The sequence below is a fragment of the Prionailurus viverrinus genome, chromosome B1 (genome assembly GCF_022837055.1).
Source record: "Prionailurus viverrinus isolate Anna chromosome B1, UM_Priviv_1.0, whole genome shotgun sequence".
Lineage (NCBI taxonomy): Eukaryota > Metazoa > Chordata > Mammalia > Carnivora > Felidae > Prionailurus > Prionailurus viverrinus.
In genome coordinates, this window is record NC_062564.1 from 170,574,674 (window position 1) to 170,594,812 (window position 20,139).

At 36.2% G+C, this 20,139-nt stretch overlaps 1 protein-coding gene across 6 annotated transcripts in view; it reads left to right on the top strand.

Annotated features, from left to right (window-relative positions):
• The window catches only part of ATP8A1 (ATPase phospholipid transporting 8A1), a 232,249-nt gene that overhangs the window by 54,957 nt on the left and 157,153 nt on the right, over positions 1 to 20,139 (top strand). For 2 of the 6 annotated variants that reach the window (XM_047855524.1, XM_047855526.1), the window contains exons 6-8: positions 6,381 to 6,421; positions 13,141 to 13,214; positions 19,151 to 19,220. In XM_047855524.1, the coding sequence (XP_047711480.1) occupies positions 6,381 to 6,421; positions 13,141 to 13,214; positions 19,151 to 19,220 (185 nt within the window). The other 4 variants (XM_047855525.1, XM_047855527.1, XM_047855529.1 and 1 more) reach the window with 4 other exon arrangements.

The following is a 20,139-nucleotide window of genomic DNA, read 5'->3' on the forward strand; positions in this document are numbered from 1 at the left end:
TTTCTCCAGGCTTCCTTAAAATTAAGATTTATTGTACATTTAATGGAGGTTCAAAATCTGTGTCCTAGATGAGTGTGAAGAGATCCTGGAGAACTGTGCCTGGAAGTTTCTCAGACTCCTGATGCTTCCCTGTCCTTTCATGTTTCTGCTACACCATATCCTCTACCTTGATAAAGCTTTTTGTGGATATGTTCTACAGAGTCTTACAAGACTGTTCAGTTAGCTGACCCATTGTAATGGATGTATCCATGTAGTGGCTTGTTTTTCAAAACTGGCTCATCTCTGTGCTTTGTTCTGAAAGCATCTGTGGCATGTTAAGTGGAAAACCAAGCTGCAGAGAAGTAAATTTTTAGAGAAAAGAAAACAAAAGTCCATATGTTCATGTTCTTTTTTTAAAGTTCATTTATTTATTTTGAGAGAGAGCAAGTGAGCAGGGGAGAGGCAGAGAGAAAGGTAAAGAGAGAGAATCCCAAGCAGGCTCCATACTATCAGTGCAGAGCTCAACATGGGGCTTGAGCTCATGAACCATGAGATTGCAATCTGAGCCGAATTCAGGAGTGGGACACTTAACTGACTGAGCCACCCAGGCACCCCCATATATTCATGTTTGTCTAGAGAAAGGTATGTGATGATGCATCAATTAGTATTCCTCAGCTGAAGAAAGTGGCATGTGATGAGAGAATGTCAGCTCACCTGTTATACAGCTCTATCTAGCTTGTTACAAACATGCATTGATTTTATAATTGATAGAAAACATCGTCCACTGAATATGTATTCAAAAGTTTCTTAGACGTGCACGTTTTTGCAGCCAGCCACATCTTCCAGTGTATCTCTTCAACGATGAATTTCGAGGGAACGTTTGGGTGGAGGCAGAGAGCCCCTAGGAGGTAGTAGGAGGACAGGTGGATTGAGAGTGAAGGAAGTGCAGAAAGGTCGGTTAAGGGAAGGAGGTAGATCAATTCAGTTGTGCAGAAAGAAGCCTTGGGAGCAAGGATGCGGGGAAGGAGCAGAGGGAAAAGGGGGACATGAAGCAGGTTTGGAGGATTGTTTTCCATGGTTCTGCGAAAGTACTACACGTTTCCACCCTCATTAGTGGAGCAAAGACTCCCTGGCTGGTCTGCTGAGTTTGGGAAGCCTGTCATGACACTTCCATCCTGTTCAGTGGGACCCAGTAGAGTGGTTCAGGGCTATTTTTAGATGTGAACGAACAAACATCTGCGAAGTGGCAGCATTTCAAGGAGGGCTCGTTTAGATTACAGATCTGGAAGGGGTGGCCTGGAGCTGACATCAGAGGACACTCATGTTAGTGCATCCGATGGTTACATAAACATTTCCAACTGCTCACACTGGCTATATATATATAGTCCATACACTGGAATCATTTTAGGAACTTATAAAACTGAGAAGTCTATTTTAAGCAAGTGTTTAAAGAGTTCATTGGCATCGTTTAATGTAACTGTTTTTTATTGAGTTATAATTCACATAGCATAAATTTATTATTTCCAAGTATACATTGTTTTTTTCATGTATTTATAGTTATACACCATCACCACTGATTCCACAATATTCTCATCACCCCAAAAAGAAACTCCATACATATAGGCATTAAATCCCCACTCCTCTCTTCCACAAGCCTCCAACATCCACTAATCTACATTCTGTATCTATGGATTTATCTATTCTTGACATTTTATACAAATCAGATCACACAATATGTGGCCTTTTATGTCTGGCTTCCATTAAGCATACTTCAGGATTCATTTTGCTGTAGCATGTATCAGCATTTCGTTCCTTTTTATGGCTCAATAATATTCCATCATGTGGATGTGCCCCATTTCATTCAACCACTCATTAATTTATGGGCATTTGGGTTGTTTCTACTTTTTGGGTATTATGAATGAATAATGTTACAATAAACATTTGTGTACAAGCTTTTATGTGAACATATGTTTTCAGTTCTCTTAGATACATACTTAGGTGTGGAATTTCTGAGTCATATGGTAGCTATGTGCTTAACTTTCTGAGGAATTACCAACGTGTTTTGTCATATAGCTCTTTTGTAAACATTGTGTATATGTTGTTTTTAACATGGGATTTACTGGGGAGGCAGGGTTGTATCTTTAGTAAATCTATGTAACTATTACTGAGGCTTCATATGGTCCCAAACACATTAGTGAATCCAGCTTTCCATCCAGCAAGTATTCACTGAGTGCCTTTGTATCACTCTTTTGTAACACGGGGTATTCAGCAGTGAACAGAATAGAAAATGTTCCCATTGTCACAGCTCTTACAGCCTTGGGCAGGAGATGGCCCTTACATAAATTGTCTCTCAACTAAATACATAGTAAAACTGCCTTAATACTCTGAAGGAAAAGTGCAGGAAGCTTATTTGGACTTGAGGGGAGTGGTAAAGGAGTGGGTGTCATGAAATGTCCCTTGAAAAGTTGTGTTAAAGCTGAGATCTGGAACTTATGTAGGTGTTACCTAGGTGAGGATGGAGGGAAGGAAGGTTCCAGTCACGGAAATGTGCAAAGGATTTGAGGCAGGAAACAGCATGTTGCTTTCACCACAGGGTATGAGGAGGGGCAGAGGGAGCTACGGGAGGTGGTGGTTGACTAGACAGGAGCTGTTAATCAAAGGCCTTCTAGATGTTTGGACTTGTTTTATGAACCAAGGGGAGCCAGTTGAAGAGTTTTGAGCAAGGGGTGACCTAATCGTTTATATGTATATTGTATATGTATATTACATATATATTTATATGTATATTAAATATATGTAAATATATATAATATGTATAAATATATAAATATATGTGTATATAAATATATAAAATATATAAATATATAATATATATAAATATATAAAGTATATAATATATAAATAACATAATACATAAAATATGTACAAATATATATCGCTTATATATATAAATATATATATATTTGTGTGTATGTAAGGATATGTGGACTGATACATAATAATCCATAGTTGTACAAATATAGATAATCATTATATATAGTTATTATAGCTATGCTATAGACACTAAATTTGAAAGAGATCAAGAGTGAATGTGGGAAACTAATGGTGAGGCTAATGCAGACCTCTAGCTGGGGGCACATGATGGTTGCTTCAAGTAGGGGTGCTGGTGTTGGTGATGGTGGAGGAGATGCAGAATTGGAGATGCTCAAGACATAGAATCAACAGGAAACTTTTAGTAGTAAAACGTCTTCCTAATTTTCAGTGATTTTTTTTTTACATAAGAGCAGAAGAGATTTTAAAAATAAAGAGATGAACAGTGAGGCATATGAGAACAATAAAACCACCTCAAACAACAATATAGCATCACTAATCAGAAGAATTTAAGTTTCTTAAAAGTATTGCTACCAAAACAGTGAGAAAACCTTATCTAAATTAATAAGTGAATTTAACAAAATTACCAGATAGCAAGGTCATTATATGAAACTTTAATTCATTTCTATAGACTACCAGTGACCAGTGGGAAATGAAGTAAATATACCATTTACAATATAAGAAAAATTTATCAAATATCAATAGATAAATCTAATGAAAGACTCCTATACGGTAACCTACAAAAACAAATCTGAGAAAAATTAATGAAGATGTAAATAAATACAGAGATAGAGGTTGTCCAGGGATTGAAAGACTCAAGCCCCACATCAGAAATCTCAGGAGGTATTGTTTTAAGAATTAATGATTTGATTCTAAAATTTATGTGGAAATGCAAAGGACGTAGAATAGCCAAAACTATATAAAAAAAGAACAAAATAGAAGATTTACTTAATGTCAAAACTTGCCATAAAGTTACAATAATCAAGATGCCATGTATTGTGAAGATATGCAAATTGATCAGTAAAATAAATACAGAGTCTAGAAATCTATCTAGTACCGCACCATGTTACTTTAATTAGGAAAATGTAAAATCTTTTTTTTTTCAATTTTCACTTTAAGGAGAAATATTTTTTTTTCTCCAGATTTTTATTTAAATTGCAGTTAGTTAACATACAGTATAATATTAGTTTCAGGTGTAGAATTTAATGATTCGTCACTTACAGATAGAATCTCAGATACACACATACTGTATGAGTCCATGTATACGAAATGTAAGACTAATCTATGGTGACTAATTTATATTTGCCTCTAGAGATGGAGGGATGGATTGTAAAAGAGCATGAGGGATCTTTCTGAAGTTTTATATGTTGTGATGAGTAATAGATTCACAGGTGTTTACAGTTTTCAAAACTCATTGAACACTTAAGATCTGTACATTTTGTTATACCTCAGTTAATAAAAGAAAACCTCGTAGGCATGAGCCAGGCAGTTGCCCTAAATAAGGGAAGCAGGCTGGGTATGAGAACACAGGAAACCATGAATGTGGTGAGCCCCATGGAGAAAGGTGGCCACTGCTCTGTTCGAGGCTCAGGCGGGAATTGAGTGACCTTCTGAGCTTTCCAGATAAGCTGAAGTCTTCATTTTCATGCCAAATTTCAATCCTAGAAATATTGGGCACTGATTTTTTTTAAAAACCCAAGTACTGCAATTGGGGGAATATATGAGATAGATCAGAAGAAACTAAATGGCAGTAAAGGACTCTGGCTGCTGTTGAATAATATTTTTCTAATTTAAAATACTGTAAATTTGACCCCATTATGCAGTGTCAGTTAATCTTAGTTGTAGTTGATTTGAGCAGCACTTGGCTAGCTGTCTTTGTTGAGAAGTGTACTTACTACATTGCAGCTACTGGATTAAGCCATTAAAAGGCAGAGCCCTCTCATTTATTCTTTATTCTTTGTAACAACTAATTGTGAGAAAGACACTGCTAAGCAGTGACAGACGACATCTGTACCCATGGCCTTTTACTCTGTCTCATGCCCTGACCCTCTTGTACTCAGGGAACAGCATTAAGGAGCAGGTGTAGTCCTGGGATCAGTTTGATAAACTCTGCGGGCATTAGAGTTTTGTATTAGAATGTAGTGATCACTTTTGGATGCCTGCAGTTCAGATCCTTGACCCATAACTGTACGATATTGTAAAAATTGGAACTTTAACTTGGTCATATAGTTATAGAAATTGTACTGGAAATATTTTAGTGTTAGCTCTTCAACGTGGAATTATTATTGTTTTAATTTAATGAAATGGATTCACCAAAATGCACTGTAGGATATTCATTGTTGGACTTATTCATTTCTTTAACAAACATTTGAGTGTCTTACTAGGAGTGCTGTGAGGTACCATGAGAAAATGAATAAGACACAGCCTTGTGTTCAGGGAATTTTGAAAAGCAAAAAAGATTGTATTTACATTAAACTAATTTATATCGTAATACTAACTGCAAGACCTGTTGGTATGTGACTAATGCTGTTTTTGCTGTTTAACGTTTTGGAGGTTATTATCATTGTGATTTACCTCAGAGGGCTCAGGTTTCAACTTTTCTAACATCAAAAGAATCTGAATCTAAAGTTTTGTAGCGATCAATTATTTCTCCTGCATATATTTACTGAGTAGCTCCTTTGCACCAGGGACTGTGCTGTTTCCAGGGAATATTATTAAATGGTGCAAATACTGGCTTTGCCCTCATGCAGTTTACTGTGGGGATAATTTGTTGACTGACCTTGACCTATTCCTTAAGTACTAAGTGCTGTACTTTCTACCTTGCATTATTATCTTTACTGTTTTTATTTTATCTTTTAGTGTCTATTGGTATATTCAATACTATGCCACAGACACATACTGGGGATGAAAAAAGATGTACTGAGCAATGTTACTGCTGTGAAGCAGTAATAAGACAGTAATAAAGTATCCCTCTATCATAATTTAATAGTAGCCTCTTCTTCCATTTCTTCTCAGTAAACCAAATATGGAAACTTACGCAATTTTGCACTATTAGAAAACTAAAGGCGCAAATTCTTTATCTGTTTATGTGTTAAATTTTTACTAACCAATGTGAAATCTGTTTCTTCTGTGCCTGTAAACCCTTTCTTTTTTTTTTTTAAACATTGCTACTGTATGGCTTCTGAAATGCTCTTTTAGCTTGTCACTCCCTTTTCACATCATTTGTGTGGCTTTCTCCTCCAGCCGTGACCTGTAATTCTTCTTTGTGCTCAAGAAAGCCCTTGAGCACCAGTGAGATTACCCTCTGCTAGTAATGTTTTATTGTGGGATCTAAAATGTGCATGGGTTGTTTTTTTAATTCTTTGTGTAATTTTATACCATCTTTGCTGTTATAATTAATTTTTAAATCTATAAAAATTGCTGCTGGTTCATTTTTTGAAGCTGTCCATTTAAAATGATCATTGCCTCAGAAGCAGGCTTTTAATAAGTAGTAAAAATGTTTCTAAAAATGTCACCTTTTCTTTTTCCAGTTTTGAGAAATGGTGCTTGGGAAATTGTGCACTGGGAAAAGGTATGCATTGATTTTTATTTTGTTCCAGAAGAAGTGCATCGATGTGTACTCTAATAGATACAATTTTTGTGTGTGATGTAAACAAATGTCATGAATTCTGATACGAAAGCTGTTTAGTAATTAATGTTGTAAACATACATGGAGTCTTTAGTCACTCTCATTTAATTCTGAAATATGCTAGAAAGACTTGAAAAGTAATATTTGGAATTCTTTGTTTTTCATAGTATATTTTGAGTACTGTTTTTCATAGATTTCATTTAACCATGAACTGTTTTGTGTTGAAACTTTTTGCTTTAATCATCTACTGTCCAAGCAAAACTAAGAATTAGAGTTCCTTAAAAAAAAAAAAAAAAAAAAACTTACTAACCTAAACATCATTTTCTAATGAACTGGAAATCAATTCCATAGTCTCGAGAGGTTAACAGGCTCACAGGACATGTAACATGGCAGTTAGTGAGTTGAGTCATCATTTAACATGTGTTATCTAAGTGCTTTTAAGACCTCAGTTTCAAAAGGTAAGCAATTGTTACTAGTTCTCCCTTAGTCCTGGAAGACCATTAACTCTAGTCTAACTAGAGTCTAACTCTATTCGCAAGCGAAGAACCTTTATAACTTGGTGAAAGACTTTTGGAGGCAAAGCCACTCTACCTGGGGGATTTTGTTCTCTGAGATTGCTAGGAACAGCTTAGGTGTCCCACTCAGCTGGTTACTTGCCTTCCAGTATTTCCCAGCAGCTTAAAGGCCATTCCCTTAATCCTGCCCTGTGATGTTCATAGTCACCTTGTGTCTCTGCAGGAAACAAATTCCCTCTCAGTTGACTGCATTTTTCTCATTTTAAATCAGTGGCCAAAATAAAGACTGACATCTCCCTTCCTGCGTGTTTAAAAACTCACTACTCTCTCTGGTCTTTGACATAAAAGTAACAAAGAGGAAAATACCTTGACTGTGCTTTCCTTAGTCCTGTCATAGTCACCGCTCAGAGAAGCACAATAAAAAAATGAAAAAGCTCAAAAAATTGCTTCAAAAGAAGTTTCCTTTTGCTCTTCTTTGGCACTTGTGGATTTAAACATTTTAGAAGATTGGTAGGATGTAATCAAGTATGACGAATTGAATTGTATTATAAATGTGTATCATTTACTAGGTTTGTCATAGTAATTAGCTTAGACACGTTTCTTAATAAATTGATATATCAGTTTCTTACCATCTAATCCAAAGTAAGCAGTCATAAAGTCAGGAGATAAGCATGTATGACTTTCCTCTAAAATTAGCCTATTACAATGTCTTATTTTACTGATGTCTTTTTTTTTCCATTATTTCAAGATTGAATGAATTACTGTAACTCAGTTTTTCACAGACAAGAAATCAGCAGCCCATGATTACCCATAATGTTAGCATTCTTTGTTGTCTTGGAGATCAGTGCCACACCCTCCCTGCGCATCCCACTTAGAGAAGCAGAGGAATAAAATTTAAAGTGTTGCCAAAAGTTACCCAGCCAGCATGAACTGATGTTACTTAATAATTTGTATTAGATACTTAATTAACTAGAATTTTTAAAAGTTGGTTCAATGATGAATTCAAGATAAATACTCAAAAATTAACAGCATTTCTTTTGTTGGAGATATCAAATTAGAAAAATACAATGAAAGATCTCATTCCCAGTGGCATGTGAGATGCTTACAAATAAATTTAAGATATGTATATGACCTTTGTAAAGACAACATCAAAGCTTTTTAGGTGTTAAGGATTGACATAAATGGGCAATTATGTCAAATTGCTAGCAAAACCAAAAGTACCAGTTGTTCCAAAGTATTGGTGCAATATAATCCCAGGGAAATTATTACTTTTTCCTCAAGAGTTGACTAAATTGGGGCGCCTGGGTGGCGCAGTCGGTTGAGCGTCCAACTTCAGCCAGGTCACGATCTCGCGGTCCGTGAGTTCGAGCCCCGCGTCAGGCTCTGGGCTGATGGCTCGGAGCCTGGAGCCTGCTTCGGATTCTGTGTCTCCCCCTCTCTCTCTGCCCCCTCCCCTGCTCACACTCTGTTTCTCTCTGTCTCTCAATAAGAAATTAACGTTAGAGGGGCGCCTGGGTGGCGCAGTCGGTTAAGCTTCCGACTTCAGCCAGGTCACGATCTCCCGGTCCGTGAGTTCGAGCCCCGCCTCGGGCTCTGGGCTGATGGCTCAGAGCCTGGAGCCTGTTTCTGATTCTGTGTCTCCCTCTCTCTCTGCCCCTCCCCCGTTCATGCTCTGTCTCTTTCTGTCCCAAAAATAAATAAACGTTGAAAAAAAAAATTTTTTTTAAAAAAGAGTTGACTAAATTATTCATCTTAATTTCAAAAAGAAACAGTCAAGAAAATAGAAGAATCTTTTGGGAAAATGAGCTGTGTGCAAGGATGAGTAAAATGGAGAGCAGAAGTTATTAAGATAGTATGGTTCTGTTGCCAAAATAGGCATTGATAAATAGAGTAAAATAGACTAGAAGAAAAGGGACTAGGATGCCCTGAAATAAAGCCCATTTAATATTTAATAAAGAGGGCAAAGAATCATTGATAAAATAATTATTTAATAAATGATGTTGGAAATCACCAACTTGCAAGTTTCAAGAAATAATGTAGTTTATATCTAAGTCACATCCCATGCTAAAATAAATTCCAGCTGGCTTAAATGTTAAAATGTTGGTCTTGAAAAACATACAAAGAGAATAAAGACTTTAAGAAATATTTGGAGAAGAGCAAGATCTCAAGCTGTCTGGAATTTGATCCTATAAATTTTTTTAAAAATGCACAGCAAAAGCCACTACAAATAATTAGGCACAATAGGGAAAAATAGTTGCACCAAATAGGACAAAAGATTGAAATTGTTATATAAATAGGAAATAAAAGTTGGCAATAAGCAAGATCTGTAATAAGCAACCAGATTCAGTGTAATATCAACCTAGTTATGAAAGTTGCAAATTTAAGCAATATTGGTGTCTCATTTGCTATACTTCTACGTTACTTAAGATTTTTTGTTCTATGAAGTATTTCATTCACATACTATTGTGGATTAATAATTTAGGTCTTCATATTGAGAATCATAAAAAGGGGATTCTGGGAATTTAACCTGAGAAAATAATGATTAAGTAGAGGAAAAAACCTGTACATGCATAAAAATATTTATTGTAACATTTTTTATAACAATGAAAAGGTAGACTAATGTGGATATCCACCAGTAGGGAAAGTGTTTTTTAATTTTTTTTTTAACCTTTATTTTTGAGAGAGACAGAGACAGAGAGTGATCAGGGGAGGGGCAGAGAGAGAGGGAGACACAGAATCCGAAGCAGGATCCAGGCTCTGATCTGTCAGCGCAGAGCCCGACATGGGGCTCAAACCCACGAACTGTGAGATCATGACCTGAGCCAAAGTCAGACACCCAACTGACTGAGCCACCCAGGTGCCCTGGGAAAATGTTTTTTAAATTACAACATTCTACACTCTGGCATATTTTGTGATAAGTAAAAGCTGTAATTTCAAATACTGTGGCATCATAGAAAGATTTTATACCATTCATTCAGCAAATATTTATTGAGTGTATGTGCCAAGCAGTGAACAGCAAGCAAGACATATGAGGGTCCCTGTGTCGTGAAATATAATCATAGGTGAGAAGAACAGAGGCATTTACGCTAAGATGTCAACTATGTAAAAATGGTTTATTGAACACTGAGTAGACAGGCAAGCAGCCTTGCTTGTTGGGTTAGCCAGGTTGTGGGACAAGTCTTCTCTTTAGCTTATGTCACATTTTGTGCAATTAAAAATAAAATCAATAAACTGAAACCAAGAGTCTGATCCTCATGCCAGGGTAATACAATAAGCATATTACCCTTAGCGGCGCTAATGGGGCTTTCTTTCAGGACTTGATTTCTTTGTTTTTCTAAATGTGTGGCTACTGCGGCTACCTTTTAATTGTCCTCAGAGGACCTACAGTTTTGCACAGCATACGTCCAGTCATTCACAGATGGGCACACTTCAGCTCTCAGACATTAATAGAAGACTTTTCTCTGTTGCACAATGTTAAACTGTCTGACTTCCAAAGCAAGTATTGCAGTGACAAAGCCCTATACAAGGTACTGCATCTCCACTCTTGACGTGTAAGCTACTGCCTTCCATGGCCCTGACCGCAAAGTCTAGTTCTTCAAATTGAGATGCAGCTGAAATTGTTCACAGGTTTTGGAGATAGTTCCAGGTGGAGAATTTAGGAGGGATCTTACACTCAGCACATTCTCCTGGCTTTGTAGAGAAGTATGGAGTGGTGGGCTTTTTGCAGGTGTACAGGTCACTCCCTAAAGCTGCTTTAAGACATGAAGTTTCCAGCATGAAATGCTTTTGTTTGGATTTAGAATTTATGTCTCCAAAAATTCCTTAGTAAAAATATTAATATGCTGGGGTCTGTAATTGGACAAAGATTCTAAATCAGTCCATTACAGTTTGATAAACTTACTCTTTTACATAATCCTCAGTTGTAGGTATGAATGTCAGTGACTTGAGAAGGCTCAAGGTGATGGTCTAAAGCCCTGAATATTTCCTTAACATCAGCATTTGGGGAACTAAGTGCTCTGTCATGATGTTCCTCCACTGAGAACATGTGGTCAAGGAATTTGTACCAACTTGACTTTCTCTTCTGTCCATTAATCTTATGCACACACTAGGCTGGAAAGGGGGAATGCCACATTAGGAATGCAAAACCAAAAAAAGAAAGAGAGGTGCTTGGTCGTGTTTGAGAAGCGACCTAAAACAGGCATCATAACGAGGGGGCAGGTAAGTTCCCTGCTGTCCTCATAGTACTGCAAGAACTGCTTTAGCTCTCGGTGGTAAGCCTTTGGTTTTCACAGGCCCCTGAGTAACTACTTCATACCGTGTAAGGTGCTAATAGTTTCTTTCAGTCCTCAGTTGAATGACCACAAGCCTTGCTTTTGTCTTAACAATGAATAAAGATGTGGGAAAGCAGTGGGATCAGTAAGGGATTTTTGTAAGTCTGACTGTTAAACTCTTACACTATAATGTGGACAACTATTCGATTTTATGAAGCATATAGTCTGATTGGGTAGCAAACATTAACATGCAATAGGAGATTAAAGAACATTTAAATGGTAGCCTGGGTAACATTCTCTCCAAATGCTGTAGCTCCATTGACCTTATACTTCTTGATCTTGGGTGCTATCAGAGTACGATCACAACACATAACGGGCCTGTTTACACCTATACTTGCTGGGGTTTTGTTACTTCCCCTTTTTTGGGGGTTGGTGTGTTTGATTCCAACGTCCCTGGAAATTTGTCCGTTTCCAATCATTCAGATTTCAGCTAAAATCTCCCTTGAATCGGAGCTTCCCTACTTGGATAGCCAACATACCTACCATACACGAGAAGACCCCCTCCAACCTTGCCTAACTTCCTCCCCCGGCATATAAAGTAACCACAGTGGTCTGACTCTGCAATAATTTCTTATTGTGATTCCTACTGAGGACACAATTCTCTCCTCCCCCCATCCAATAAAGTGTTATTTTAGGGTTCAAGAAAAAGTTGAGAGAGGAAAGAACAAAAAGGCTTTAACAATAACAAAAAAAGACTTTTCTTCTCTTGATTAAGTATTGAAGCTTATTTGGAGGTTTATTTGGCTGCTAACATGGCACTTTCGTGATCTAATGAGAGTGGTTATCAGTGTAACTTGGTCCAGTTGTGACTTAGTTGGAGTCCTAATGTTTGCTCAAAACTCTATGACACTATATCACTTAAATCACCTCTAGAAAGTTTCTGGGCTTATTATATCTTTAATGTGTCTTTAGGACATGTTCACAAAAATGCTACTGGGTAGAAAAGCCAGGAAGATATTAAGCTGTTTTTTTTTTTTTTAATTTAAAATACAACATAGGGGCGCCTAGGTGGCGCAGTCGGTTGAGCGTCCGACTTCAGCCAGGTCACGATCTCGCGGTCCGGGAGTTCGAGCCCCGCGTCGGGCTCTGGGCTGATGGCTCAGAGCCTGGAGCCTGTTTCCGATTCTGTGTCTCCCTCTCTCTCTGCCCCTCCCCCGTTCATGCTCTGTCTCTCTCTGTCTCAAAAATAAATAAACGTTTAAAAAAAAATTTTTAATAAAAAAAAAAGTAAATAAAATAAAATACAACATAGATTTACTATATTTACTTACGCAAAATCAAGCTTTGCAGCCAGTCAGATAAGGGTTTGAGTCTAACCTCTTCCTCTCACTGTGATCTTAGGGAAATAACTTAGAAGCTAATAAGACTCTCTTTTTTTCCCTCTCTAAACTGTAAATTATAATCAAAACCTATTTTATAAGACCATCATGAGGAATAATGATCATACATATGGTAGGTAGCTTTTCCAGTTGCACTGAGATTTCCTTAAGCAGGGTAAAGATCACCTTTGGTAAATTCCTCCTTTTTATTTTTATGTCATAGAGAATGTGAGAAGTTGAGATGTCAGTGGATAAAATGGATGGATTTATTAAGCTAAGCCCTGTAGTTGGAAAAAAAAGATACAGTGTTCATATTTTAAAGGACTGTCCCATCCTTGGCCTCACTCCTAGATCATTTTATGCCGTTTTGTGAAGATAAGTGGTTCTTGTTTGCCAGTAACCATTTTTTACTGTGTTCTATGCTTAAATACAGTGGGTTGTATATTTGTAACTATCTTTCAATGCAGATAATTAACCAATTCCCAGTTTTCTTTCAGGTAAATGTTGGAGATATAGTTATAATAAAAGGCAAAGAGTATATACCTGCTGACACTGTACTTCTCTCATCAAGGTAGAGATTACCTACTGATGCTCAAACAGTGTAGAGGATGGTTTCTCTACCCTGCATTGACCTTGTGATTTCTCCAAGGAAATAAGGAATAAACGAAGAATTTCAAACCTCTCTAATGATTTTGAATTAAACATTAAAAAATTGATTGGACTTAATGGACTCTTTCTTATTTGCCATATAGAATAAGTGATAGGTACTATCCTGTGTAATTCAAAAGTTATCATTACAATTAGAAGTCTGCTCTCTCTCTGGCTACATCCAGATCCTTGTGTGTGGACCACTAACTCATGAGATTTCCTGTTGTTTATTTTATATCATACATGGATGGGGTTCTATTGATTTTTATCTTGCAGTCCTTGTTCATGATAAATTCTTCTATGATGCATTAATATATCCCTCCAAACTTTCTTGATCTTTATGGGACATTAGTGCAAGAAAATGGATGAATGATTTCTTTTTTGTCGTCATACCTTTTGAAACGCCATACTCTTCCAACAACAACAACAAAAAAAATTGAAGTATTTTGCTCTTTTAAATTCTTTCCATGACTGAATTTAGATAATTTTTGTTTTATTCGTATTTAAGACAGTCATGAATTAGTATTCAGAACATATGGCACCGTTACCTTTTAAAGAATGTGGTTTTCAAATGGTTTGGGGTTTAAAAACTGTAAAACTGGTCCTAATATAAATTAAGAAAAATGTTTTTTAATATCTTAGAGGTTGTTTATCATCATTTCCTTGGACAGTTTTATTTGTAAAATCCACATATAAATATGGACAGTGTCCTTTTTTCAAAATCTATTTAATCAGGTCATTATTTAAAGTGATTGGATTTATAACAAGTTAGTGACACTTAACCGAGCAAAAAGTTCTCCAGATATTTATAGAAATAAGTCTATGGGTAGTTGAAGTACTGTAGGTAGTTGTACTTTCATACTTTATAGCTGGGAGATTTTTGTGTCACCTATAGATTTTATTTCTGGAAAAATTAAAATTAATGGGTTTCTAAATCAGCCTTTTCGTTACTAATTTTCTTTGCTCATAGCTTTAATTAGGGTCAGTTTCTAAAACTGAAGTAGAGGTACTGGTCCACATGTGGCTGTGTGAGAATGAGTTTAACGGTTGAGCTTGCTGTCACTGCCTCAACATACCAGATGGCATCAGGTACTAGAGAACACTCTGCCTAGGAGACAGGAAATCAGGATTCTTACCCTGGCTTGGTGATTTTGAACAAAAGACTTCATCTCCCAGGCCTTGATTTCACATCTTTTAAAGTGAGGAAGAGGGAGTAGATGATGAAACTCTGATATTCCCTGATTCTCCTTCTTCTTTAGATTCAGTAAGTTTTTATTTATTTAAGTTGTAAGAATGCCTAGCCAACAGAACAATGGGCACTCGGTGGTACTAAATAAAAGTTTGATAAATGTAGTGGATGACTGACCATCTAAATGGTCAAAGTTCAGAGTGATAATACAGCATTCCAGCAATTTAAGAAAGTAATCGTGTTTTCCTGATTACGCCTATCAGAGAGACATAATTTACCATAGAGAATATCATGTATGTGTACCATTAATTACACTTTTTATTTTTCGTATGCTCCAAAGCATGAAGATACTTGACTATATTGCCCTGACTTTATACATAATTTTGAATTGAAAGTTTTAAAAAATACTTTTCATCAGCCTCTATCCACCCCCAGAAACTCCCAGAAAGCTCTGTGCTCATATTTTTTTTAAAGTTTGGAGCATTTTTACAGGAGTTATTTCCTCAACGTTAAAAACACTCACTGGTGTCTCACAGATACTGTAGTATAACTATAGATATGGTAGATGGAAATAGTTTCTATCTTTTTTTTTTTTTAAAGATTTTTAAGTAATCTCTACACCCAACGTAGGGCTCAAACTCACAACCCCAAGATCAAGTCTCATGTTTCACCAACTAAGCCAGCCAGGTGCCCCAATAGTTTCTATATCTTACTATAGCAGCCACAGAGATTAACTTCCTCCAAAGATTATTACTTCTTAAAAGATTGTGTGACTCATTGCATTTAGTTATTCAGTAGGACTCAAAGTATAAAGCTTCTTCCATTAAGTATTTATATCCCAGTGGCAAAGTGCCACCTTTCAGGGTTGTTTTTTCTCAAAAAGTTTTGCACTACTCTTGTGAATGTACATTAACCTTAACAAATAGGTAGAAGTTTGTGTCCTCATTTAACAGGAAGCGTAACTTTGACTTCAAGTCTTATTTTTTGCCATTTAACTTTACCTAACGACTAAGTCAAGGTGGGAATATTTAATCCCTAATTAATCTGATCCCTTCATTATGCCACACTGTCCACTATCAGAATAAGGACATGGTGATTCTCACCTACAGATGAGCATTGTTTAACAATAAACATAAACAACAGTTTGTAACATTTTAATTTCCAAATATTTTCAATTATTAATTACTAATAGTGCACCCTTTCTGAGGTAGTTTGAAAATAAAGCATGAACATTGTTGAAAGTTACTGTGTTTCATTGATTTTTCACTTCCATTTGAAGAAACAAGTTTTAGTTTATAACAAATACATGTATAAGTTTAGAAAGTAAAATATAGAGTAAAATAACTCAAGCTGTTCATTCAAGTCCACACAGGTTCCTGGCATGTCTATTTCATACCCTCTCTGAAAAACTTCTCCTGGGTTCAAAGGCTTATTACCCTGTTAAGACAATGCATCACCAAGACTTAATGAATTATTGAACAACTCAAAAGGCTGCGGTTATGCCTTCTAACTTCCTAAAACCCATGTCTTTACAGCTTTGCATTAAAGGTAATGATATGTATGCAGTTAACTTTCAAAATGTTTCAGAATCAGAAAATTTCTAATATTTTTTTTTAAGTGTATTGGGGATGGTGGTGGAGAGGACTAATATACTTGGTTTTTCAAAGAATTGTTCCCACAGTTCTTTCCTTCTTGGGTAGGAGTGGTCATACACTAGATGGCGTGAGAGTGAGGAATTGGAGAAAGGAAAATCTGTAAGATAAAGTAACTGTATAAAATTTTGTTTTTGAGAAGACAGTCTTGTGAATAAACTTTAAAGAAGGAGCAAAAGTTTCCACATTAAAAATTGAAAATTGGGCTTCAAATTGAGTAATCCTTTAATATTTCACATTTTCTTGTGCCTTTAGACCTGATCAAAATAAATTTTGAAAAAATGGACATTAGACATTTTTATTAACATGGATTATTTTCTATAATAATTTCAAACTTTCTGTCTCTTTTGTCCATTTGTTTGGTTCTTCTTTTTTCTGTTTTTCATTTTTTTTTTTTCCGTTTCAATTATTTTAAACTGGGACCTGTAGGTGGCAGTAGGGGAAATAGTGAAAGTGACCAATGGGGAACATCTCCCAGCAGATCTCATCAGCCTGTCCTCAAGGTTAGAACCACTGAGTCGTACAGGATGTGTGTATGTGGATCCTCACCCTACAGCAGAGAACAATTACACCCAAAGATGGTTGAGTTCTATGTCTCTTCCTGTAAAACACAAAAATTTTTATACTTCTTGGAGATAGACATTTCACAAATGTTTTAAAGGCCTTTTATGAAGGCAACATTGGATGCTGTTTGTCCCTCAGGTGGGAAGATTCAGCTCCTATTGTTCTCAATAGGAGTTCATGAGGCATGCCAGTAAAGGTAGATTTTAATTTCCTGTGCATCATTAATATATATCCATATTTAACAACATGCCTAAATACCGAGGCTGAATTTAATACCTCTCCAGGATACTGTTTTGAACAGTGTTAAGCTTTTCATGAAATGAAGTCATTGAAATTTTGCCTTATTCTTATATTTGAAACTTACTGTGAGTTCTGTAGAATCCCTTCAGCAATTATGACTATAATTTGGGCTTGTATAGGGTTTACAGAGGACCCCCTGCACAAAGCTGGATGTTGTACATTTTGTACCGCATGCTTTGGGATCAGTTTTTATCCCACTTGTTACTAGTGGCAAAGTGCATGTTCCCATGGTAAAGTTCAGCCGTCTACCAGTGTCTGTATTGTGATATGCATCTTGTTTCATCTTTCCACTTACTAATCAAAAAGCCTGCTTTGCCTCTCTGACTGTAGCTTGCGTTTGGATGTCACCATAATTTGCTGAAATATTTATTATGTAGCATGATCCCTTATGTAAAACTTCTTGCTGCTTTTTCATAACACTATTAAGAACTGCTTCAGTAACAGCTGTCTTAAGGGATTAAGAATGTTCTGAATTCGGATGCATATTTTATTTGCCCCACTTCAAATAGAAGTCAGCCGTTTAACTTTTTAACTTCCTAGTCATGTAAAGTCCTAGAAAAATTGCTTTGTGAAAAAAAAGATAGAATAGTAGTCTCATTTTAATGTGAGAATGGCCTTGGACATATTGATCAGTAATATTTTAATGCATTTTACTGGCAAAGTATGGAATCTGCATTGTTCACCTAACATCTGTCACCATGCTTCTATATTGTCGGAAGATATGTTTTAAAATTTCATAAGCCATTTATGTTTCAAATGTATATATAAGTTACAAATTAGCAGTTACTAGAGCCAAGTTAAATGTTGGATAGATGATATGTTGAATATAATAGAGCGAAAATATAAATACTGAAAAATTTCTCCAGTTGGGAAAAAAATATAAGCCCTTATGGGAGAAAAAAAAATCCACTGAGTGAATTGAAGAACTTGCAAAGTTACATTAAAATGAATCTGTAAAATATTTGATCATTGACCGTATGTTTCAGCAATTTTCACAAATCTCCAGGCCACAAAACTAAGCTACCTGCCCATTTCTGAAACTTGAAATAATGTGTTTTGCACATGTACAAATTGGAAGTTGATTGGAAGATTCAGGTATTTGTAACTGACAAACTTTTTCCGTTCTAACTTTGAATACATATGCTTATCAGAGATTACATTTATACTTCCATGATGTTACCAAGGCTTATTGTATAACCAAGTGCTAATGAGATTGATTTAACTTCAGCACGTTTTTCCTTACACTTGAGGATACAATTAGATGACAGACTCACCTGTCTATACTTGCTGGGCACATAAAGTCAGATTGTGAAGAGAAAGGATATACACAGTCCAGGATGTAGTACCTGTGATAATGCTGGAGAATGTGCATCCCTTCTGCCAGCCACCACTCACTAAACTTTTCCAAACACATTCTGGTGGGGACCCATGAAATGGACCTCCTAGGTGCAGGTCAAGGAGCAATATGGCCAAGTTGGCTGGTTTTAGTTTTAGCTTTTTCTGCCACAAGAATCTCTGAAATAACCTTAAGAAAGAGAACAGGAGCAGAAAAAAACAAAAACAGAAGTATGTATCTAAAGTATATAGCTACTTCCATTGTAAAATCTCACACAGTTTTTAAAAGTAGCCTTAAAATTTAAATATTATGGTTCGTATGATCCTGTTCATCTTTTCTTAAAAGGTAGTCACTGAAAGTTTATAGAAGCATCAATCTGGAATTTTCTAATCACTTTCCTTAACCAATTTATACATGGGCTACAAGCATGAAATCTCACTTGCTATTTTTGAGCTAAAGATAAAGCTGGACACAAAACTGCTTTTACATTTCAGATACAGTCTGTGTCGTGTCGTTATGGATGAGCAATTTAAGTATCACATGACAAATCTAATCATCCACATTAGCTTGAAGATCAGTACTGATTGGCATCAGGAAATTGCTTTGTGGTCGTTCTAGCTGAAAAGCTGATCCATGAGTTGTGACGCATGGGTTCTGCCTCCCAGCATTTAGCACTTAGAATGGAAATCATCATGAAACTAGACGACTAAAGCTTTGTTTAAAACAAAAGGCTTCAGTGAGTCTAAGCATTTAAATAAGTTATTATTTTGCTTTTCTTCCCCCACTAAATCTCTCTGCTTTTCAATTTTAAATAACAGTGAGCCCCAGGCCATGTGCTACATTGAAACATCCAACTTAGATGGTGAAACAAACCTGAAAATTAGGCAGGTAAGATCTAATACAGGTTTATGTAATTTTTACTGATTTATTACACGGAATCAAGAGCTTTATTTCTGGTGTTGTCTTGAATTGAAGTGACTATCTAATTGCAAATACTTTCTTGCTGAGCCACTATGAAGAGGTGTCTTTGAGATGAAGACTCAGATTTACTTGCCTGATTAAATATAGTCCATCACACAGATATTATTTGTAACATTTTTAATATTTCATGTAATAGCCAACAGCCCGATGATGATAATTTTAGTAGTTCTAAGTACTTTGACATGTGTTCGCGTATTTAATCATCCCCATTCGCCTGGCCCAAATTATTATTTGGCTTTGCTGTATCGAAAAGGCATAGTTTCCATTGCTGTTCTAAAAGTCTCACTAATCTCAGGGAATAGTTAGGATTTCTGTATTTGCTTCTCATACCATCTCCGATAGAAAGCAACGGTCTTTTTAAGGAGGAGACTTTTAAAAATGTACTCTCTGGGGTTCTAGGGGGATGATGGAAATGACAAGTGAGAAGTTTGGGATGTGATGGAATTAGGTCATCAGGGCACCTGAACTCAGAGTGCCCTAGGAAGCGGGGTCCTGTTCACTGCCAGCCAGTAGAAGCTAGTTGGCCAGAGGGAGGAACTATTTTTGAGTTTTCCTTCTCAGTGGACTAACAGAAAAGAAATGTAACGATTCTCTTTGGACATAGTTCTATTTATTTTGCATTCTCTTTTTGAGATTCAGCAGGCAGACTGTGTAATGCTAAATATTAATTTTATTTTTGGAAACACAGTTCTTTGAGGACTTCAAAATATCTTTGCAGTCAAGTTAATAGTCTCAAGTATGTTTTAGATCTTTCACAAAAGCTACCCTATTCTTGTGTTCAAGTAGAGAGGAAGGTGACCCTTAATTATGATTTGACAAACAGTAT